Genomic DNA, 25,745 nt, shown 5'->3' on the forward strand with positions numbered 1-25,745 from the left:
TGAAGTGACCGGGAGAAAGGCTGCTGGGGAATGTGACAAGAGCAGATGGTGAAGATCCTCTGTAAGCGGCCTGCAGCGCTAAGGTCTAATTGATGTTGTCATCCGTAGGTGAGGCTGGTTCACACATTCAGCTTAGGAGGAGAATCATGAAACTCATGCAAAGGTAGAGAGAGCTACCATCATAGGTATCCACCACAAGTATCTATCATAGGTATTCATCATAGGTATCCACAGGTATTCACCACAAGTAGCTATCCCTCACAAGTATCCAGCATATTTATCCATTCTAAGTATCCATCATACTTATCTACTACAAGTATCCATCATAGGTATTCCACAGGTATCTACCACATGTATGCATCATGGGTATCCACCACAAGTATCCATCATATTTATCTACCACAAATATCCATTCTAGGTATCCACAAAAGTATCCATCACAGGTATCTACCATAAATATCTATTCTAGGTATACTCTACAAGTATCCATCCCAGGTATTTATCACAAGTATCCATGCTAGCTATACTCTACAAGTATCCATTATAGGTATCCACCACAAGTATGAATCATAGTTACCCACCACAAGTAGCTATTCTAGATATCCACTATAAGTATCAATCATAGGTATCCACTACAAGTATCCATCATAGGTATCATCCACAAGTATCTATGCTAGGTATCTAAGACAAGTATCCATCATCAGTATCCACTACAAACATCCATCCTAGGTATCTACCAAAAGTATCCATCATATGTATCTAACACAAGTATCCATCATAGGTATCTAACACAAGCATCCATCCTTTGTATCTACCACAAGTATCCATCCTAGGCATCCACTACAAGTATCCATCCTAGGTATCCACTACAAGTATCCACCCTAGGTATCCACTACAAGTATCCATCCTAGGTATCCTCTACAAGTATCAATTACAGGCAGCCATCCTAGGTATCCACCAGATCATAGGTATGTACCACAGGTATTTGTAAATCGTGACATTCATCAAGTCATCATGTTAAACCAGGCTCAGATTCTCCAGTCGTAGCACCAAAAGTCCCCTTTATAACCATAATACCACACTGACAGTGCAGTCCAATGTGTGATCACCATGTTGTGGCGAAGATTAATATATACTTCTGAGGTAAAAGATATAAAATAACTAATTCCTATAATATAGTGATTACATTTTTCCTCGATGTTGGTCATGGCCGGGGGAAGATGTGGCCTCTTTGTCTTCTAGTATCCATGGTGCTGAAACTCTGTATAATCTAGATTATCTCGGTAAATATCCCTTCACATACACCATTTACAATAGGAATAGTCATATGATCTCATGGCTTACAGAGCCTTCTCTATGGACGTACATAGAGACTCTGAGTTACTATGGTTCATACACAAGACTACACAAGGTATACAGGACTCTGCTAGGCCTTGTATAATAACAAACAGTCCCCTGTCCCACCTGTCTTTAGGTGCTGAATTCTACCCAGCGAATACAAACCAGATGATGAATGTGTGGTCATTTCCTTCTTTAAAACCTTCCTTAAATTTCCTTCTTCAAATAAAAAGCAGCAAAGGGGCTGTCTGGCAGGATAAAACTAAGAATTAAAAGAGCAGTACTCACCTCACTGATCCCCCACCACTGCTGTTATGATCATCCTCACATTTCACACTTCCTGGTCCCTCCCTTTACACAAGGAAACACCTGCACAACCAATCATAGGCTGAGGCTGGTCACCACTGCAACCAGTGATCTGTTCAGTCGTCATAACAAGAACCAGGACATGGAGATCAGTGGGGACCCAGGTACCAAAGGAATGGTGGCAGCATGGGATTGGGGGAGGGGAGTACTGTTGTTTTAATTCTTTTTTTTACCCATCTGCCCCTTTTCTAAATGTTACCCTGCAGGACTACCCAACAGCTGGTTCTGTGCACCAAATTTATGTCTAATACATGGTTTTTCCACCGAGTTCAACAAGAGGGCATGGCATTGCTTGAAGGTGTGTGCACAGTGTTACTCAAAACTACAGAGAGAATTTGGCGCAAACTTTGCCATCCAAATAGATGGTATAGACTGAACTTAGACTAGACTGTTTCACTAAGTCTGCCACTGTGTTCTGTCTAGTACAGGCCCTGTCTTTCTTTCTTTGGTATCTTTTTTATTGTGACAGTAAAACAAAGAAATAATCAAAAACAGTTTAATTCATTGACAATGTAAACCTAAACTAGACATTTTTGAAGTGACACTGTCACCCCCTTTTTGCATTATGACTTCTCTCCTCAGGTGTAAAGGGTAAATTTAGCAGTTTTTTTTTTATACCTTATTTTATATCATACATCCCCTCGGTGGCCATTGGTATGGTGGGGCCTAGTCCTTTAGGCTGGCCTGTTCCGATGGCCGTCAAGGGGCGGGGCCTATGCACTGATGATGTCACAGGGGTGGGCTACCGATTGTGTTGTGGGCGGGGCTAAGCAGCACTTCGCCCGTGAAGGCCCGTCCAGATAGCACAATCCACAGATGATAAAAGATCACTTTTTACTGGAACAAGCATAAGGATGTATGGTATAAAATAAGGTATGAAAACTGCAACATTTACCCTTTACACCTGAGGGAGAAGTCATAATGCAAAAAGGGGGTGACAGTGTCACTTTAAGCTATGTTCACACACTGTAAAATAAAGGACGTAATTCTGAGGACACAATAAAGCCGTATTTTCAATATAATAATGTGCTCCTTAAAATCAATGGGATATTGGCCGGCAGTGGGTACACTGTATAGAATGACAGCTGTAATTGATTACGACTGTAAAAATAACAAACAGGCTCATTATTTACCACCTGCAAATTTGCAAATTGGCCATTTTTTTTTCATCAGTTCAAACATTTTATTAGTTTTATTATACTTTGTGTGAACACAGCCTAAGAACAGGATTTTACCAGTAATTCAGTAAATCTGATACACTGTTAGACTATCTAGTTTAAAGGGGTACTCTGAGTGGGAGGCCCTTCTTCAGTATTGCCAGGGAAGGGGTAAATAAAAACAGGAACATCCGCATACGGTTCCAGCACTGGGGTCCGCATCATGCTGCTTACATCTCAGTTGGGACTTGAGACGTGACGTTGGCAGGCCCGTTCAGCCATTCAGAGGCTGTAGTGTTATCCCGCCTCTGCTGCTGAATGGTTAAGTGGGCCTGTCAATGTCATGTCAAGTCCTGTCTAAGACGTGTGCGGCCTGAGACCAGAACATCATGGTGCGGGCCTCACTGCTGGAACCGGGAGGTAAGTATACGCCATTGTCTTCATCCATCCCCTCCCTAGTGATACTGAAAAAGGCCTCCCATCCAGAGTACCCCTTTAAGTTTAAGTTTGTTAAGTTCTAAAAAATGGCTAAAACTGAATAAAAATATGATGCAAGTCATATAACTCAATATCTTGGTGCAGACAGTTTTGATTATCTCACCCGAAGTGTTCCCTTAAATCACATTTGATCATATTGAGGCTATGCGGAGTGTTCCTTTAGAGCGACTCCGTACCCACAATCTGACCCCCCAAACCACTTGTACCTTTAGATAGCTGCTTTTAATCCAAGATCTGTCCTGGGGTCCGTTCGGCAGGGGATGGAGTTATTGTCATAAAAACAACTTTTAATGGCAGCGCTGTGTCTAATGGCCGGGGCCTACATTTGTATATGCATTAGGCTGGCACAACCTCTCTGTCCTTCTTCCCCACCCTCCTCATCATTAGGAATACTCCAGGCAGATTGCTTCCTATTTCCCACCTGTGGCAGCCCGGCACATGGGCTGGATCATTAATACACCTGTGCAAAGCTCAAACAGCAGTAAATGTTCCTGGATCATTCCTAATGATGAGGAGGGTGGGGAGGAAGGACGGAGAGGTGGTGCCAGCCTAATGCATATACAAATGTAAGCCCCGGCCATTAGACACAGCGCTGTAGGATTAAAAGTTGTTTTTATGACAATAACTGCATCACCTGCCGAACGGACCCCAGGACAGATCTTGGATTAAAAGCAGCTATCTGAAGGTACAAGTGGTTTGGGGGGGTCAGATTGTGGGTACGGAGTCGCTTTAAGTGTTCACGTATGACAATGTACTTACTTATTGAAAAGATTGAGCCCGATCCTGTAATGCCTTTTCCTGATGACATCATTGCTGAAGGCGGGTGAATCCCAGCTGTTGCGCGTCTCTTTGTGGTATGTCTGCTTGCTCAGGGTCTGCTCTCGGATACTGTCTCTTGAAGACTCCGAGCTGCAGTTTATGGTATCATTGGAATTGGAAGTGCTATTTATGCTGTCGTTGTCGCCATCCGAATAATCAGACTCTGATTTACTCTGCCGGTTTACAGTGCCATTTATTATCAACTGTGCATCTATGGGCCTGGGCCGATGGTGACTTGGTTCATCATCCCTAGAAATTATTTTGGTTGGAATATGGGAGATATGTTTGGGGCTTCCTTGCTGACTGTGAATAGCTCTTTCATACACATTTTGCCTTTTTATAGATCCTCTTTCTGAACGATCGCTAAGGTCTACTGAACTGTCACTAGGTGGCTCAATGGTAAGCAAAGGGAGATGGTCTATTCTTGACCGATGGTCCTGGCAGTCCAGAGACGGAGTGCTCCGACAGCTTGTATCTGTATCCAACTTATCGTCCTTATGGGTCATAGACCAGTACTCTTGAGAAGAGTTCATTGACCTGAGTCTCAAGTCAGATTCTGTGCTGGACGGCCTGTCCACAGACTGAGAGAGAGGAAGAGGAGGGGAGAGTTCTTCCTCATCAATATACAGGGTAACGTCGCTATAAGATGCCGTCATTTCGTCAAGTTTCCTGTGATCAATATTATGTGCTGGCTTCATCTGACTACTTCTTTCTAATTCCCGGCTTCTAACTTGTTCAGATGCTTGGACTTCATCTGCGTGTAAACTACGACAATTTAAAGCATCATCGATAGATTCTGCGAGGGACTTGACTTGTCTGGAGAAAGCGTCCTCCAGTTCCGTGATAGCATCAGCAAAGTCACTGGAAGCAACCGGAGATTTCAGTGATGTCTGCTCACCGAGATCCCCACAGTCAGACGGCACAAGACGGTGCCCTAGTTTTGTGCCATCGTTCGACAGAGACACCTGCTTTCCTTCAAAATAGGAGCTATGGACTTTTTCCGGTCCTTCAAAGGAGAACTGCATTCTCATATTGGACAGTACAATCCGTCTCGACATGCGGTTTTCCGACATGGAACTTCGAAGCCTCTCAAAATTCTTGTTCATCTGATATTGCCGGAAGGCCGTTTGGATAGTGCGGGCAGCATGTCTGGTTATGAGACGGCCTCCATATTTGCGCTCCAGCATCTCCACCTTAAGAAAGAAACACAAAGTCATAATCATAATATAATAAAAGATAATATACAATGGGGGAGACTAATCAAGCATTTTATACAGAAATGTGCTCCTTAAAGTGAATGTACCACTAGGAACATTGCTTTGTGTTTATTACGCTAACCAATCGGCGCTGGCGTGGGGATACTGGTGCCGCGGTCCTTATTTTGAACCATAACCCGGCTCCCTGGTCTACTCCTGAGCACCGACCCGGCATGAACACTGATTTTAATAGAGCTGCATCACAGAGGCGGGCCCGCCCCAGTGCTTCATGGTGGATCGGTGCTCGGGAATAGACCAGTGTCGTATGCAGGAACCGGGCGGCAGTTCAAACAAAGGACCACCTGTAAAAGACATGTAAAAGACACAAAGCAAGGTACATTCGCTTTAACATATACCCAGCATACCGTGCACTGGCAGAAAATAATTTTAAGTGAATTTGTAACCACCTGACTGCTTGCACCACTGTATAGATATCTATGAAAGCATTTAGAACATACCTCTATTGCCTGTGTTTTTATTATTATATAAAAACACCTTTATTAGGGCTATGCATGGTGTCAAAGAGGTGGAGCCTGCTGAGGGCCAGGGAATAATAGGCTCCGCCTCTTTGACACCATGTACAGACTAAAGGAAGGTCTTTTTTTAAAAAAATTAAAATGAAAACACAGACTCAGACAACAAAGGTTTGGTCGGAATGCTTTCATTGATCTATCCAGCTGTGCAATCGGCTCAGTAGGTGGTCAGGGGTTACAGAATCACTTTAAGACCAGATCTCTTGACCCATTATACTGCAAGATGTGTGTTGATTTCCAGACTGTTACAAGAAGCTTCACTCAGCAAACAGAACCCTCATCTGAAATCTGTGTGAACATTTGGATTTTACCATTAATCCATATATTCATTTTTTGCACTGGCCCATTGATTTCGTTGGATGAATCATGAATCCGTGTCACATATAGATAGGACACTAAGCCCATACAAAATAACGGATCTGCATTTTGCCTATCAAAATGGACATAGTACATGGACGTGTGAAAGGTTTAAGGTTTCTGTTCCTTCACAGGCTGTGGTTACTAGAGAACAGGAACCTTCTCACGTCTTGAAGTAGTTAAAGTGACATTCTCACTTCAGAACGGGTGCTAGATATTACTGCTTACTGCAGCGCGATGCTTAGCGGATCTGCTCCGGCCACAATTAATACCGTAACATAATTGCCATATTCCTACACAGTACTGCGGTATCACTGCCCGCTCCAGGAGAGGGTGTAATGTAGATCAAATCCCACTGCTTACAATGGAGAGTCTGGGAAAGCTGCCACCGGTGCAGAAAGATTGGCATTATAAAAATTAATATTGCTGAAAATTATACTTTACATTTACGGGTATAATTCACTGATGCATAATGCCTAATAAATCACGTTAAAAAAAAATTGGGTAATAAAATGTAAAAAGCAGATTGGCAGATTTTTTTGACACATCGGAAATCAAGCTAGAAATTATACAGGAACACAGCTGCATCACTTTTAAGCAGGGCTCCAGACTAAAAAATTTACCTAGGAGCCATTGGCTCCTAACCTGAAAAATTTAGGCGCCAAATAGAATATTTGGTCGCCAACATTTTAAACCATGTAAAATTAATGTTATGTTAAATGGGACTTACTGTGTGCAGAGGCCGCGGCAGCCTCCTCCTCCTTTAGATCCTTTCTTTTCTTAGTTTGAAAATGTTCAACATGGAAACTTGCAACTTGACAACCATATACAGTCTGACAACCACATACAGTCTGACAACCACATACAGTCTGACAACCACATACAGTCTGACAACCACATACAGTCTGACAACCATATACAGTCTGACAACCACATACAGTCTGACAACCACATACAGTCTGACAACCACATACAGTCTGACAACCACATACAGTCTGACAACCATATACAGTCTGACTCAGTACTTCAGCCTCACTTGGCTAGCCTTTTAATGAGGCTTACTCTTCTGAACTTGAACTTAAAGGGAACCTGTCACCCCCGGTGACGGGGTGACAGGCTCCCAACCCCCCTATACTCACCTCATCGCGCCGGGTCCCGCTTCTGAAGATGGTCGGGTCACGGAGATCTCAGCCGCTGCAGCCCGGCGTGCGCTGAGAGATGAGTCCAACTCTCATAGAGAATGACGGGAGAGTCCAACGCTCCGTCATTCTCTATGAGCGTTGGACTCCTCTCTCAGCACGCACGTCGGGCTGCAGCGGCTGAGATCTCCGTGACCCGACCATCTCCAGAAGCGGGACCCGGCGCGATGAGGTGAGTATAGGGGGTTCTAACGGGGGGTTGGGAGCCTGTCACCCCGTCACCGGGGGTGACAGGTTCCCTTTAAAAGCTTGCAACAGTCTATACATACTGAGCTAGACTTATGACTGCAGCCATAGTGACCCCCCACAAGATGTGTATATAGATAGATATATCTCTCACCTAGTGACTAATGCAAGTGACCCCCTACAATACAGACACCTGAGGGGCCCTGATAATAATAATTGTGCATATATCTATCTCCCAGTGTCTGCAGCCAGTTTGCCCTACACTTATAGATGGCCCCCTCCCCTTATAGATGACCCCCTCCTTTTATAGATGACCCCCTCTACCCCCATTATAGATGCCCCCTCCTCCCCCCCATTATAGATGCCCCCTCTCCCCCCCATTATAGATGCCCCCTCTTCTCCCCCCCTTATAGATACCCCCTCCCCTTATAGATGACCCCCTCTACCCCCATTATAGATGCCCCCTCCTCCCCCCATTATAGATGCCCCCTCCTCCCCCCCATTATAGATGCCCCCTCTCCCCCCCATTATAGATGCCCCCTCTTCTCCCCCCATTATAGATACCCCCTCCCCTTATAGATGCCCCCTCCTCCCCCCATTATAGATGCCCCCTCCTCCCCCCCATTATAGATGCCCCCTCCTCCCCCCCCATTATAGATGCCCCCTCCTCCCCCCCATTATAGATGCCCTCTTCTCCCCCCCTTATAGATACCCCCTCCCCTTATAGCTAGCCCCCTCTCCCCCCCTTGAAGATGGCCCCTCTTCTCCCCCCATTATAGATGCCCCCCCTTCTCTTCCCCCCATTATAGATGGCACTCTCTTCTCCCCCCATTATAGATGCCCCCCTTCTCTTCCCCCCATTATAGATGGCACTCTCTTCTCCCCCCATTATATCTGCCCCCCCCCCCCCCCCTTTCCTCTATGCTAAGCAGTATTTAAAAAAAACAAACACACAAACTCACCTGACAACCCGCTCCCCCGGCGATCCTCTTCTTCTTCGGACGCTGTCCCCGGCTGATGCGCGGCTGCCGGGGGTGTCCCGTCCTATCCCCGGCAGCGCGGCGCATCAGTGAGCTCTCTGTACGCCGGGGCTGTGACTTCTGACACAGGAAGCGTCTCTGACGCGCGCTTCCTGTGCCGGAAGTCAGGGCCCCAGGCAGCATCAGCCGCGCATCTTAAAGAGACAGCGCGCCGCCGGGGCCAGTCGCAAATGGCGCCCAGATTAATAAATCTGGGCGCCATTTGCAAAATATCAGTCGCATTGGCGACCATTTTGGTCGCCATCTGGAGCCCTGTTAAGCCATGTTCACACTACATATGTTTTACATAAATCATGGCCGTTATTGGAATTTGCATCAATGGGCGTCATTTATGGAAAACATATGTTGCATTTGAATTAATTGAATCCCGGCCGGAGTGTATACACATATACGCTCCGGCCCTGATTCCATCTGGCCGCACGAAAAACTGATATGTCAGTTTTCTGCGCCCGCTATTCATTGAATAGCGGCCACATAGAACATGTCAGTTCACACAATGGAGCGTGCGGCTCGGGTACGCCCGCATCCCAATTCATCAGAAATTTAGATTGTCCGGCCGCTACTGCAGTGCCGGCTGGGATGATCTTCAGTAACACTGGCCGTTCTGTGATAAGGCGGGGTCACAGAACGGCCTGTGTTATATTTAGAGTGAACCTGGCCTTAAACTGTATAGGGCTTTGTTCACACACCGTCAATATGCCAGCCGTTTTTATTGGACGGGCTTTATTTTATAAAAACAGCTGTTATTTCAAGTTAAATGACAGCCGTCCAATAAGAACGGCCATTGATAGTGTGAGAACATAGCCTCAAAATGTAACTTTGAGATTTTCAGATCTTAACGGTTCATTATTCAATAAAAGCTATGTTATGTATATAGCAATATATAGAGAGAAACACTGTTACCTGCTTGTCCTGCAAGTCTGAAGACAATTCATAGCTCTCGGAGAGTGATCTGGAGCGCTTTATCGCCTCCTCCTCGGCCTGTTTTCGGAGAATAGAGGTGGAATGCTGTAGTTTTGGCCTCCGTGACCGTTGTCCAGGGGACACAGAATAAATTCCGTAAGCAGGGTGGTCGTACTGGTCGGGGCTTATGGATGAGCTGTGTGTTATGGCTCCTTGGTGGTAACCCGATGAACCGTCTAAGGAAGCGCCGGTCTCACTCCCGGGGACCTCTCCTTCAACACTACACAAAAGAAAAGGGAGAAATAACGTGAGTCTAGGTCGCCGTCTTCATCTATTACATAAGCCAAACAAGACTTCACATAGTCGGATATATTTAGATCCGCAAAAAGAACACTTATTCACACCTAGAAGACAAAGAAACGGCAGATAACATCTCCACGTCTCACCTGTTACAGGCACCAAAGTGCTTTTTCCTTCATCTCTTAGGTAAAACATAGAGACTGAATGCAGGCAGGTATTAGGCGTGTCGTGTGTCAGTCCTATCAAGAGGTCAAAGTACTGACTGATCACACAATGAACTGATCAAAGTTTTCCCTGTCACTTCCTTAAAGGAACCTCTATAATAAAATAATAATCCTATTCTTTCTGTGTGGCTAAATTATTGTAAATTTTTTTTTTTTAAAACTATCGAGGCCTTTCACCTTCATACATAACATTATATTATTATTATTATTATTATTATTATTATTATTATTATTATTATTATATTATGTGTCCATAAGGTACATCTATGACCTTTTACAATGGGCCTGGGGAACCCCAATGTTAGGGTATGTTCCCACTACGGAACACGTGCTGAAATTTCAAGCGTAACCCTAAGGCTATGTTCACACTTTGTGAAAACAACGTCCGTCTTTCATATTTTTAAAACGGCCATTGTTGTGCAAATAATGGCTGTTTTTGTGTCCATTGTTATGAAATAAGACTGTTGTTTTTACATAGTGTGAACATAGCCTTAATGTGCACAAACTGCAAAAGGTGGACCAGCAAAAAAGTGCCCACTCTAACCCACCGAGGCGCTTTCCTTGCAACACTGCAGTTCAGACAGCTCAGTGCGGGTTTACCAGGTAGGGGTCCAGGGTAGCTGACCCTTCTACGAGTGATACATATCCTAATAGAGGATATAAAAAGACTCGTCTAAAAGCATTTATTCTCTGCATGCCTATAGAAATCCCTATTCACTTTCACCCAATGACTCTTAGCTGTGAATACAATACCCTCAAAATAAATATCCTGAGAAATCAATATACATTTGGAACAGGAGCACTGCAGTGGTTAAGGCAATGACATCTTTTTCTATATAAAGAATTCTAAATAATAATAATAATAATAATAAAAAAAAAAATTATATATATATATATATATATATATATATTTTTTTTTTTTTTTTTTACATAAATTATCTGTAACATTTATCCTCTTTATCCAAAAATCCTCTCTCTATAAGGAAAGCAAGTATAATTATAGTTATCAGCTATGCCTTTATACCCCCTAAGTAGCACTATATATTTTATTGAGGGATCCCCAATGACCTATCTGAGCAAAGGCGTAGCTAGGATTCATTAGGCTTCATGGCAAAAAACTGTATGGGGGGGCCCCCCTCCCCTACACACAAAACAAAGCACTGTGCATATGTATATAGGCTCGGTGTTGTGACCAGAAAATCTTGTGTGGCCAGAGGCAGTGTCTTGCCTGCAGCTACAAAATGTTGCAAGTGAACACTGGGTCACCTATACACTGCAGTACACAAGGGGTTAAGCAGAAGGACATGGGAGGCTCTTATCTTTCCTGTGCATGCCCGGGCCCCATAGCAGCTGCCTACCCTGCCTCTATGGCAGCTACGCCACTGTACAGCCGTTCCTATTCTCTTATAAAAGAGGACCCATAAAGACAAGATATTAAATGGCGCCTGGAGACTGATCGGGGCTCTGTAAGGCTTTGGGTTTTCCTGAGGAGCAGCTCAGATTTATGTCTTTCCTCTCGGCTGAATGTTCACTTCAGAGCTGTAGCGCCGGGGAATTCGCACAACCCGATAATGAAAACTTCACCGACATATTTAATTCTATCGTCGCTATAAAGCTACAGAATGTATTGATTTCCTTCCAGAAAGCAATCCTGAACTGTGCACTACCTGTGGCTGTGGATTCAGTTCACATGTAGCAAATTGGAGGTGGGAATTTTCTACAAATCCACATAGGTCCATAGGGAGAATCCGCACCCAGTCCTGCAGATCTGGATCCAGGATAAGAAACAAACATGGCCGCTTTCTTCCAGAAACAGCACCACCCTTGTCCTCAGTTTGGGTGTGGGTTTTGCAGCTCAGTTCTATTGCAGTGAATTGAGCTAAATTGTAATACCACACACAACCTGTGGACATGGGTGGCACTGTTTTGCTAGAAAGTAGCTGTTTTTTTTTAAAATATACTAATCTTTCAATGTAAATCCGCAGCTGCCAGAGAGGCCTACCCCTCCGTTCTTCTTTCAGAACCACATAAATGAAACTACTGACTTTTTCCCATAATAAATGCACTGAATGTTATGTCTCATAATCCAGGTCAAACAACATAATAAAACACTTCAAAACGTTATAAAGTACAGAATAATTTTTACACCTTGAGTACAGGATAGCATAGCTGGAACCATCCTATTTATGGAACATTGGCGTCTATTAGTAGCTGTGTACAGTACACAAGTCTTTTTATAACCATCCCGCCCTGTCATCCTGTTCCTCCTCTTACATGCCTGACGTGACGTTTTCTCTCTCTTGTAACACACCTCTTCCATTACCCGTCATAGCAGAACCTGAGGTTACGTCAGCGCTATGTAACTAGTAACATCCGCTTTCCCTTGGGGATTATGGTATATTTGCTTTGCGGGATATTTTGCATGGCTGTGTATATTAGGGCTACAATGTTTTTCTTCTATGTATAAGACTTGACAAGAATATTACAGATGTAGCAAACATTAACTTGACTGTTTGAATGGGATTTTCTGTGTTAAAGGTCAAGTTATTGTTTGCTACATCTGTATATTATTATTATTATTATTACTAGGTAATACAGGTCCAAACTTCCTATATGAAAAAAAAGGGATTTAACCACCACCCCACAGCTCAGCTTATTGCAGGAGCTGCACCCTTTTTATTGTTCATTTAGCACAGTGCCATACAATTTGTAGTGGCTGTGATTGGTACTGCAGCTCTCTGCAGGTCAATCCTTTTTTAAAGTAGTTCACCAAAGATGTTTTTCTTTCAAATCAACTGGTCCCAGCAAGTGCCAGATTTGTAATTTACTTCTATTAAAAAATCATTAGTATTTCAGTACTTATCTGCTGCTGTATGTCCTTCAGAAAGTGGTGTATTCTTTTTTTTTTTTATTTAACAATATTTTATTAACCTTAGTGATATTGTCTAAATACAATAAAATAAGATCATGCTGAAAGTGGTGTATTCTTTCCAGTCTGACACAGTGCTCTCTGCTGCCACCTCTGTCCATGACAAGCACTGGCCAGAGCAGCAGCAAACTTCCATAAAAAATCTCTCCTGCTTTCCAGACTGGAAATAATACACCACTTCCTGCAGGTCATACAGCAGCCATCCGCTGAAAGATTTGACATGTAATTTTTTCGGGCAGACGGCGGAATTCGCCCGCCCATACAATTCAGTCTATGGTACGGGCGGAGATGCACACCGCCATAAGCGGGTACAAGTGAAGGAATCTGCCGGAACTTATCCACGTGGATTCCACCCTATTACCGGACTCTCTGCTCCTGTATACTATATGCATCTCCTCTTACTTTATATTTGTTAGGCCGGGTTAGAGGGTGGAGTAATCGCATTGGTCCGGGCGCTGAGAACTTCTGCATCCTTTAAATACAGGAGATCTATGCTTCCCGAATCATATTGTCATGATCATTGTCATTATTGTCACAAAAAAAAAAAAAATTATATATCTATATATATATATACACATAACATTGGCCTTTTTTTCTATTTACCAAACTATCACTCCCAACTGTGTAAACCTCCTCCAGACGTGTGATTTTTACTTCCCTGTTTATTCCATCCATCTGGAATAATCCAAACATATGACTCAATCCGGCGTTTCATAAAGAAACAAAAGTTTAACTATTCTGCGAGAACATGATTTATTGTGCAGAATATAATTATGGAGTTTGCCTCGGGGCGCACTGCCCCCCACAGTCATGACAAAGTATTACCTCTGTCAGTGCCAGCAGCTCCGCTCGCATGAATCGCCATTTGTTGGCACTTGGCGTGCTGTGAATATCTGATCATCTGCAGTCTAAGGGCACCGAGCTGTGAAATGAAGTTCACTCAGAAACAATGCTCTTTGCTCTGTTGTTCCTCAGTTTGGCGAGTTATATTACCTGAGAACTTTTTTACCATGACAGTAAATGTTTGCCGCAATCTGCCTGACATATGGCATATGTATTTTTCTTCCCCATTATATATAAAGCTGATCTGTAAAATGAGACTAAATTGAATAAATGTGAAAATTTCACATAAGAGCTGCCTAGTCCGACCACAGAGATGACAAAGAGTTCTAGGCTGACCTTTTATATTCTGTATTTGGGCATGTGACAGCGAGAGCATTGGCGGTGACAAGGAAGGCTGCAAAAATCCTAACTCAATAAGAATAGGCTCCCACATTTCTATAGAAACCTTTCTAATGTGACATTTCAAAGGTAAGAAGGTATTTTGTTCTGAATCCTCAGTGAGAGAAAACATCTGGTCTGCTGACAGGCCCGCGGGGTGATTGGCCGCTATTACGGAAAGGTTCCAAATTCTAAGAGGAATAACCTGATATTATTTATGATCAGATTCACTCTATTACCAGACTACATTCCTGTGATATCCTACACAATGTGATATTTTCTATGGTGGTCCTGCACTCCAGTCAGCAGACCACACACTCCTGCCAGTGGCCTACAGCAGGGGTAGGTAACCTTAGCTCTCCAGCTGTGGCAAAACTACAACTCCCATCATGCCTAGACAGCCAAAGCTTTAGCTTGAGGCTTTGAAATACATAGCCGCCACTCTTGTCCTCAGTTTGGGTGTGGTATTGCAGCTTAGTTCCATTGAAGTGAATGGAGCTGAATTGTAATACCACATACAACCTATTTATTAAAGGAGAAGTCTGGCAAAATTTTTTATTAAAGTATTGAATTGCCCCCCAAAAGTTATACAAGTCACCAATATACACTTATTACGGGAAATGCTTATAAAGTATTTTCTCCCTGCACTTACTACTGCATCAAGACTTCACTTCCTGGATAACATGGTGATGTCACTTCCTGGAGAAAATGGTGATGTCATGACCCGACTCCCAGAGCTGTGCGGCTGTGGCTGCTGGAGAGGATAATGGCAGAGGGACGCTTAACGTCCCTCCAATGCCCTGTGTCCCTCAGTGTGCCTCTGCCATCATCCTCTCAAGCAGCCACAGCCTGCACAGTTTTTTGAGTCGGGTCGTGACATCACCATTTTATCCAGAAAATGACATCACCATGTTATCCAGGAAGTGAAGCCTTGATGCAGTAGTAAGTGCAGGGAAAAAAGCACTTTATAGGCATTTCCCGTAATAAGTGTATATTGCTGATTTGTATAACTTTTGGGGGGCAATACAATACTTTAATAAAAATTTTCGCCGGACTTCTCCTTTAAGTAAGTAGCTGTACTTTGTCTAATCCTGGATAACCCCTTTAAGCATTGCAGAATGCTTCAAAACATACAGTATATGACAAAGGTATTCTCTAGAAGAATATGACTACATGACTGTATACTGTGCACCATATGATTATTGCACACACCATAACATGTGAATATACATAATATAATGCATAAATCACAGTATGCATTCTACAGTATAATGGGAGACTGTTTAGACTATAGTTGCAGTCCCAGCAACCTATGATGAAACGTCTGACGGCAAGAAAAAATTCCATTCCAGCTCATATGGTTAAATCATTAAACCTCATCCTCCCAACACAGAGCTCATTCACTTCCCCGGAAAAGCCAGCAATGTGACAGCAGGGCTCAGCCTGAGCGGGAGATGCCAGGAAGTGTAATCAAGACTCCAAGATGTCTGCAGCCGCGTACAGAGACAGCGCCGCCGAGGAAATATAGAGGACGACTTCTTCTGTCTCGCAGAACACTTAGGCCGTAAAACCTGCAGCTGCTGGGAATTAAAAATCTGCGTAATGAGCTTCCCAAATCTCTCTTTTTGGAATTAAAGCTCAGGGTGAAAGCTAATTTTGGAATAGTAACATTCCTCGAAGACTCCTACGGTTCTTCCAACAGCTGAGTCCTGGAATGTGAGCATTCATCCTAAATAAAGTAGTGACGGATAGAGAAGAGGAGAAGCCGAGCCGCTGGCCTGGCAGCTGGGAGCCTGCAGCACTTAATATAGCAGTACTGCCTCCAGGCCATATATACACACTCACTTACTCTAATAACGCTTCCTTGGGAAATGCTGTCGAGGGAAAAAATTTTTTTTGCATTTTGAAGCATTTCTGATAAACTGTATTCATCTGCCATGCATCTAATATTTCTATATTGTGTTGTCTGAAAATACATGAATTATACTACAATTAAGGGCGGAAAAGAAGATGAATGAGACTTAATAAACATAAAATGAACTATTTTAAAACAGGTTATATGTTCTGCTAGTCCTAGCATACTGATAATATAGCCTATGGGGGAAATTTATCAAACATGGTGTAAAGCAGGGATAGGGAACCTTCGGCCCTCCAGCTATTGCAAAACTACAATTCCCATCATGCCTGGACAGCCAAAGCGAAATTGTAGTTTTGCTACGGCTGGAGGGCCGAAGGTTCCCCATCCCTGGTGTAAAGTAGAACTGGCTCAGTTGCCCCTAGCAACCAATCAATTCCCCTTTTCATTCCTCACAGACTCTTTGGAAAATGAAAGCTAGAAGCTGATTGGTTGCTAGGGGCAACTGAGCCAGTTTCACTTTACACCATGTTTGATAAATCTCCCCCTATGTGACTAAGGGGGTCCACAGATGTGGGTTCTGACAACAGTATAAGGTGTATGGACACATACACTATATATACGGGTATGGCACCTGACACATCTGAAATCCCACCCAGATCTTATTTTATCCCCTTAATTCCTGAATATCTGCACTACTTTCACTAATCCGGTTCCTAGAAAAACATCTTAAAGGATCTCAGTTTCTGACCCTCTATCCTGGTTTTAATACATAGAAGTGAAGCTGCAGTTCACATCATGTACAATTTGTCCTAAACCCCTCCAGTGCTTCTTCTGGCGTCTGGACATTATACTGTGACTCCTATGTACGCTATACGTGATAGTGTCTGCAGCTGTCATATACCCGACAGCTCAGTGGTAGTTATATGGAACGACCAACTCTACAAATGTGCTGGTTTACGCACCTACAACTGGGGGGTGTAGTCAGTCAGAAGTGCGGTAGTCAGTTATTGGATCATGGCAGGGCGGGAAGAGGCAAAAGGGGCAAATCTTTATAAGGTGCTGTTAATGTTCTTCTATGGTAAGTAAAGTGTGTGTGTGTGTGGGGGGGAGGGGTCTTCAGGAGAAAAAAAAAGGTTGGGGATCATGTTAGAAAAGGGTGCAAACCTGATGGACTCTCTGATTCCACTGGATTGGGGCACAATGTTTTGGCTGGGGGTAATGGCTTTCACCAGACGGGCAGTCTTTCCTTTTAAAGAGATTTTTGCCTTGGTGCATAGTCCCAGTCAATGTTCTAAGACTATAGGTGGAGTAAAACAATGACTTGAAGGGACAGCATTTTGCCTAAGTGATGTGAGAGCTATTTGCAGATCTTTTCTTTGCTTTCTGCAACACCCCCCCCCCCCCAGCCTTCCTATTGCAATAAACAATATCCTGTAAATATTTTCCCTTGAGTATGTCCTCTCGTGTCAAAAAGTATCTGTGCTGGGTCATATTAGAGGGCTAAGGTAGATGAAAGTGTTAGGGTGCCCCCCAGAACCATCTAGTAGATAGTAGGCACTCATTAATAGGGGCCTTTGCACGGCTTAATGAGTGTCAATACAAGGACACGTGATCGCTGGGCTGTCCATGTGGGCCGTCACTCATATCATTGCTATCTGCATGTCTCTTGTTGATACAGGGAGAGGTGTGGGTAACTAACAATGACCTTTACAACTGCATAATCCCAGTGATAACCGATGAATTAACATTTGCTCATTTGTTGACTGATCGCTGGGTCTTTTCCACAGGACAATGGTCAGCCTGTTCAGCTGATCATTCCCCATGCTAAAGGTCTTTTAGGTGCATGGTGGTTCGGCCTGGCCGACTCTAATCTTCTACTGCTACAGTCAGGTAATAAAGGAAACTGATGCACTAACCAATTCACAATGCTAAAATTTGCCTACCTTTACCACAATGCAAATTCTACACCTCAAAGTGGTTCAAATGTGCTCCCAGGGCTGTCACTGCTCCCAGGGCTGTCACTTCTCTCCCAAACACACAGTTAGACATGTAACATAGCGCTGCTGATCAGGGAGAAAAATAGGAATCTGGGAACTATAGGTATTCATGAATGCTATATATTAAAATATATACTATATATTACTCTAAAATGTTTAGAGAAATCCTATTTTAAAGGGGTTATCCAGCATTAGAAACACATGGCCGCTTTCTTCCAGAACCAGCACCACTCTTGCAATTAAGCCCTATTCACTTCAATGGAACCAAGGAGACGAGAGTGGTTCTCTTTCTGGAAGAAGCAATCATGTTTGTCTAAGCCTGGATAACCCCTTTAGGAATGGGTTAAAAGTTAAAAGTCATCTGGGTGGTCTTTACTGGCTCCTCCCTTGTCATGACTGGCAGGTCTTTCCCTGTGATCAGATAGACCTGTCAATCAAGCCCAGAAGGGCAGTATAGCGGCGGAGAGGACCGCTGTTCATTCACCATGAAGCTTCCCTTTCAAGTGGGACTTCTCTAATGTTCTAGTATATTACAAATGAAGGAGAGGACTTTCCTTTGTGGATTTGGAAACCACCGTGTAGCTGTTTAATTGAAAAAACAAGAACTTTGCCAAGGACAAGAAGTCCCTAATATGCAACTTCAAGTTGTTTAGTAAACTACAGCTAACCCAGTTTCCACTTCCCATGTGTCCTGAAGATGTATGCAAGCCGGGGTCTATTCCTTTTACTATAATTCACTATCGGGATCCATACAGTTGTCGGCTACAGATTATTTTCTGCAAAAAGTCAAAAATACCAACCGGACCACAGTCCTTGCCTTCAATAAACTTCAGGAAAGCCTCAAATATTTACTTTCAAAACATGGAAAAATTCTATCCCCCCCCTAGAAAAAAAAGTCCATGTGAATCAGGCTCGGCGCACATGGACTGATGGGCGCTCTTCCTTGTTTACTCAGACGTGAAGCGAAATGTTTCATGTTTGTTGAAGAGGAGGATGAATCATTTGGTGATTTGCATAGAGGAACACAGGCTGCTTTGTGACATGAGCTTGGCAACTGGATGGATGGATCACATGGCAATATCACCCTCCGGCATGAGACGAATGCTACAGGCAATCATGAGTACACCATACAGGTACATAATAATAATAATAATAATCTACGACAGCAGAGATGACACATCCCACCCTCAGTCTGATCATCTGTGAATACTGTGTTTCCCTGAAAATAAGACACCCCTACTACCCTACCCTCTAGTGTAAAGTAAGGCTTCCCCCCGAAAATAAGGCACCCCCTACCCTAAACTAGAACACCCCCTAAAAATAAGGTGCCCCCCAAAGGGCTGCCCACCACCATCCCCAACTCACCTAATCCCCTCAAGGAGCTTCACTGCCGGCACCACAGGCAGTTTGGTCCATGACCCCCAACATCCCCTGCATGTCCCGACGCACAACGCCACCACAGATCCCGACACACAATGCTGCTGCACTTCCCGACGCACAATGCCGCCCGTCCCGCTTCACGCTGCCACCCGTCCCGCAAGGGTGTGAATATTCCGGGGAGGTCCGGGGTGGTGTCTTATTTCCTTCCCCCCAGCCAGAGAGAAGTAAGACATACCCCGTAATTGAGACATAGGGGGAGATTTATGAAAGGGTGTAAAATTTAGACTGGTGCAAACTGGCCACAGCAACCAATCCCAGCTCAGCTTCCAGCCCTGGTGAAAGGAAATAGGAGCTGTGATTGGTTGCTGTGGCCAGTTTGCACCAGTCTAAATTTTACACCCTTTTATGAATCTCCCCCATAGTGCCTGTTTTGGAGTAAAAATTAACAAAAGGCACTATCTTATTTTTGCTGAAACACAGTAACAAGCTCCGTCCCATCACACCTTTCTCCTCCTTATTTAAATATAACACTTTCAGTTTTTAAAGTTTTCTAGGTCATGAATGTCAAATTGTTGGGGTTTGACACCTGACATCCCTGCTAAATGGTGGGGCCACCACGATCATGCTTTCTACCGAGGCACAGCTCCATACATTCAATAGTGGCCATATCCGGTATTGCAGCTCATCTATTTGAAGTGAATTGGCACAAACTACAATACTAGCTATAACTGGGAGTCTGACCTGATATTGATGACTATTGATCTTAAGAGTAGGCCATCACTACAAAACACTGTTAAGCTTCAGTACACTAATAAATGTGCCCCAATGAGAGGGGAATATGCTATGGCCATGATGGGTCCTGCAGCTTAGTTTCCTTTAGGGTGCATTCACACCTACAGGATCCGCAGCAGATATGCAGCAGATTTGATGGTGCAGATTTGATGCTGTGTTCAGTTAATTAAATGCAATCTGCTGCGGATCTGCTGCGAATCCGCAGCAGAAAAATCAGCTGCGGATCCGGTAAGTGTGAACGTACCCTCAAAGTGAACAGGAGATGATCTGCAGCAACACACAGAGAAAGCAAACAGGGCCTATACATTAACTGGAAGCTGTGACATTCCTCACCTGTAAACTAACAGCCTAATATGCAATCCATTCATTGCTAATTTTCGTGACATATATAATGAATGGATAACATTATAGCCTATAAGTGACTGAGACCACTGTTAGGCAACCATTACCCCTAAGCTATAAATGGTTGCGTCATGAAAAGCTCATAACGTATACATCAGATACCTGTCATCTATGTCATATAATGGCTTCCATCACCTACAGCAGGGATGGGGAAACTTCTGCCCTCCAGCTGTTGCAAAACTACATTTCCCATCATGCCTGGACAGCCGAAGGCTGTCCGGGCATGATGGGAATTGTAGTTTTGCAGCAGCTTGAGGGCTGTAGGTTCCCCTTCTCTGACCTATAGGCTAATATAGTACTGATACCGGTGCCGTATTACCAACCTGACGAAGGGACCTTCATATCATGTATGTTGGGACATTTCCAATCACACATGTTAAAAACACAGTGTGAATCCAGCCTTACATTTTATTGTTTTAAGTTATTTTTGCTTTTTTTGTACAAAAATATAATAAAAACCTAAAACTAATCTAAAGTACACTTTTGTGATCCAAAAAAGCCACCTTATAATTCAATAACATCCGCATCCTCCTCCAAAACAATATAACACCCCCATACCGACTCCTGATACATTGTGAAAACGCCCCCCAGGACTTTACACTCATTGGCGCCTTCATGCAATGTTGCACCGATGCTTTACACTTTGTAACAAATGCTTAAAAGTTCATGTTGGTTAATAAAAGTAGATACACGCTCATAGTTTTCTATTTCAGTCTACAATCTGACAGAGAATCTTTCCATTCGTCAGAACTAAATAAATCTAAAACCTGATGATCCAGGGTCGGGTAATAATAGAGATAGTATATAGAAATAACTAAGAGAATCTGGGCATGGTGCAGCTGGATACATCTTTGACACCTCTAAATGTCGTGCAACCTAAGTAGTGAAGTGGGTCCACACACAGCAGGGGGAGCCACCACTAGTTCATGTCCAATCTGGGACCCCTGTCCCCAAGTCACCCCTATTAATTATTATAAGGACATCTTCTAAATGTCATGCACCAGACCCGGCAAACAGAAATCTGCAAATCCTTAGAAGGTATAAGGTTTATAAGAGAAAACATGACTTGCCCTTGGTGAGTAGATGCTGAGAGCCATTAGTGTCATCCAGCCGCATGCAGGAGCTGAAATGGCCGGCCGCCTCGCACAGCTATGTAACTGGTGATAAATCCAGACCTGTCCCATGCTGACATCACTACAAGCACTGACAGGCTCAACCAGGGGCAGCACAAAATATTTTTGGCAGATGGTGAGATGTTTAGAGGAAAACTCCATGTGACATTCCAGTATGACAGGGGGCTTCTTAGTCATAAAAGCGAAAAGAACCCATAAAAGTACAAAAGAAAAAAAAACAGAATAGTATACAGTGATACAGCCTTATGGGGGGTTGTGTGTGTATATATATATATATATATATATATATATATATATATATATATATATATATGTTCTATCCTCTTCCAATGTTTTCAGAAATTGCCATCACTATTCTCATCATCTGAATGAGGTCAATGAGCAGCTGCAAAAGCAACCTCACTCATATGAATGGAACAGGAATATTATAAGAAAAACTTGAAAAAAATTCAGCATCAATTGACAATATAACAAATTTTTAACATAAAAAAACCCAAGGTTTTTCAATACATTCAATTGCTCTTTAGCTCTCTAGTCTCTGGTCTCTTCCCTCCAGTCGGCTCTGCTATTGACTAGTAGCTGCCTGTTTACATAAGGGGATATAGCACTGACAAGCAGTTTTTTACACTATAATAAAACATTCCATCAATAAGTGGATTCTCGCTTATGGTTCATGTTTACAATGGATAATCATTGGGAATGTTTGCTTAATATAAAGCTATAGTCTACAGATGACTGATTAGCTTCTATGGGAGAGTGGTGTGGGCATGCTCAGAGGTCACTGTGCAGCAAGGGGGGGGGGGCTGTAACCATCTCCTATTATGAATGGTGGGCCTTGGTTATTTAGCCTCAGGCTGGGAGCCGTAGTTCGGCAATGAATGGAGGACCTCAAGGTTCAGAGCACTGCTATGAGGATATAATGGAAATACTCTTCTTTTTCTTTAAAAAAAACTGGTGACAGAAATTTTATATAGATTCGTCATATACTTCTATTTAAAGATATCCCATACTTACCAGCTGCTGTATGTCCTGCAGGAAGTTATGTTTTCTTTTCAGTCAGACACAGTGCTCTCTGCTGACATCTCTGTCCGAGACAGGAACTGTCCAGAGCCCGAGAGGTTTTATATGGGAATTTGATGCTGCTTTGGACAGTTCCTGTCTCAGACAGAGTTGGCAGCAGAGAGCAGAGAGTGTCAGACTGAAAAGAAAACAACATTTCCTTCAGGACATACAGCAGCTGATAAGTATGGGAAGATTTGAGATTTTTAAATGAAAGTAAATTACAACTCTATATAACTTTCCGAAACCAGTTGATTTGAAAGAAAAAGATTTTGGCTGAATAACCCTTTTAAGCACTAAAAGCCCATTTTAGCTATAGCCATAGAATCCTTTTATGGCTGCCAGCTGCTCGGAATAGACTGAACCAGTAACAACTGGCACTGGTTTATTTATACCGGTATAAGTGGCATTATTCAGCAGGACCTCACATGTGCACTCCGTTTGGTCTATGACGGTCAAGAGCGCAAAAACTTGTTGAATAAATGTCAATGACCCGTAAGCTCCTTTTAATTATGATAATCTTGTGAGAACAGCTGCACAGGGACGGAGCCGGTTCAAGGCGAGCTCAACGTGGTGGGAGCTGGAGAAATGTCGCCAGGAGACCGCCGTAATCTGGGGACATTTTCCATTTTAAGGGATTCTTGGTAATGTGAAACACAGATGTGGGGTGATTTTACTGGATTCTTTGGAGAGAGCTCTGCATTACATCATGGTTTCTGGCAGCCGTTCTCACTTGGACAAAAATCCAGGGAAGACGAGGAGGTTCAGTGGGGCGATATGGATATTTATAATCTTTAAAGGAAAAATCCATTTTTACGGATCTATAAGAATTTTTTTTTTGGCTCTATAGTTATTTCTAAAGCTCTGGTTTATGGAAAACATCTGTACGGACTTTGTCGCAGAGAGTCTTCACTGTGTGTAGGACTGAACAGTCAGTGGTCCCCTCATCCATCCCCCACGGCCGTCATTGGGAATTTAAGCCGACTATAAAAACAAGAAATATGTGGTGCCCGAAGCCACCAATTATGACGGGACTGGATGCTCATCTAATGTATAACCCATCCCTGATTTTAGGAGAGATAATGATCAGACATGTTAGATTTTGACTGCCTGATCCTTTTGTTCTCTGGCAAATAAGCTGATATCAGAGGCGTCTGACAGCGGTTTTCTACCCTCTCCCTATTCAGAATACATTCAAGCTTAGCCAAGCTGAGCGTGCATGGACAGTATATGGGCAGACTGGTACAGACAGCCGTCAGCTTTCTTATATATATGACCAGCTTTAGTAGTCACCATCAGACAATAGTCCAGAGGCATGACTTGGGGCCCTGAACTAAAACCTATAATGGGGCCCCCACCTATGACATATCAGTGACAAGTGCAGATGCCCTGTTATGGGGCATAAGGGCAACTAGGTCCTCTAGAGCAGTGATTTTCAACCTTTTTTGAGCCGCGGCACACTTTTTATACTTAATAAATCCCGGGGCACACCACCAACCAAAATGGCACAAAATGACACTAAAACAGTACATATTATACATATAGTTAATAATATAGATTCTAAATGTATTTATGTAAGTGGGCCTTTTTTCTTCTCCCCCCTGTGCTTCTCTCCACCATACTTCTCCTCCCTACTTCTCTCCTCTGCTTCTCTCCACCATACTTCTCCCCCCTGCTTCTCTCCTGTGCTTCTCTCCACCATACTTCTCCCCCCTGCTTCTCTCCTGTGCTTCTTTCCACCATGCTTCTTTCCTGTGCTTCACTCCCCCATGGTTCTCTCCTGTGCTTCTCTCCCCCATGCTTCTCCCCTGTGCTTCTCTCCACCCTACTTTTCCCCCCTGTTTCTCTCCCCCATGCTTCTCTCCTGTGCTTCTCTCCACCATACTTCTCCCCCCTGCTTCTTTCCTGTGCTTCTCTCCTGTGCTTCTCTCCACCATACTTCTCCCCCCTGCTTCTCTCCTGTGCTTCTCTCCCCCATGCTTCTCTCCTGTGCTTCTCTCCACCATACTTCTCCCCCATGCTTCTCTCCTGTGCTTCTCCCCCATGCTTCTCTCCTGTGCTCCTCTCCACCATACTTCTCCCCCCTGCTTCTCTCCTGTGCTTCTCTCCCCTGCTTCTCTCCTGTACTTCTCTCTCCCATGCTTCTCTCCATCATACTTCTCCCCCCTGCTTCTCTCCTGTACTTCTCTCCCCCATGCTTCTCTCCTGTGCTTCTCTCCACCATACTTCTCCCCCCTGCTTCTCTCCACCATACTTCTCCCCCATGCTTCTCTCCTGTGCTTCTCTCCACCATACTTCTCCCCCTTGCTTCTCTCCTGTGCTTCTCTCCCACGTGCTTCTCTCCACCATACTTCTCCCCCTGCTTCTCTCCACCATACTTCTCCTCCTTGCTTCTTTCCTGTGCTTCTCTCCCCCATGCTTCTCTCCACCATACTTCTCCCCTCTGCTTCTCTCCTGTGCTTCTCTCTCCCGTGCTTCTCTCCTGTGCTTCTCTCCCCCATGCTTCTCTCCTGTGCTTCTCTCCACCATACTTCTCCCCCCTGCTTCTCTCCCCCCATGCTTCTTTCCTGTGCTTCTCTCCACCATACTTCTCTCCCTCCTGCTTCTCTCCACCAAACTTCTCTCCCCTCTGCTTCTCTCCGCTGTTTCTCTCCCCCATCCCCAGGTTTCTCTCCCCCCCTTCCTCCTCACTTCCTCTGAGATGGTCGCCGCTGCTGTCCGCCTCACCTACTGGCCGCCTGTAGGGCCCGGGCGTGCTCCTCCAATCAGCGGAGACTCTGAGTGTGGTGCGCTGCAAC

General features: G+C 43.9%; 1 protein-coding gene across 8 annotated transcripts in view; it reads right to left on the reverse strand.

Moving 5' to 3' along the window:
- The window catches only part of IQSEC1 (IQ motif and Sec7 domain ArfGEF 1), a 188,439-nt gene that overhangs the window by 43,626 nt on the left and 119,068 nt on the right, over positions 1 to 25,745 (reverse strand). For all 8 annotated transcript variants that reach the window (XM_069967118.1, XM_069967113.1, XM_069967111.1 and 5 more), the window contains exons 2-3: positions 9,653 to 9,932; positions 4,119 to 5,371 (exon numbers count right to left, since the gene is read on the reverse strand). In XM_069967118.1, the coding sequence (XP_069823219.1) occupies positions 4,119 to 5,365 (1,247 nt within the window). In that variant the 5' untranslated portion in view covers positions 5,366 to 5,371; positions 9,653 to 9,932. The remainder of the gene's footprint in view (positions 1 to 4,118; positions 5,372 to 9,652; positions 9,933 to 25,745) is intronic.

Source organism: Dendropsophus ebraccatus, chromosome 4 (genome assembly GCF_027789765.1).
Source record: "Dendropsophus ebraccatus isolate aDenEbr1 chromosome 4, aDenEbr1.pat, whole genome shotgun sequence".
Classification (NCBI taxonomy): Eukaryota; Metazoa; Chordata; class Amphibia; order Anura; family Hylidae; genus Dendropsophus; species Dendropsophus ebraccatus.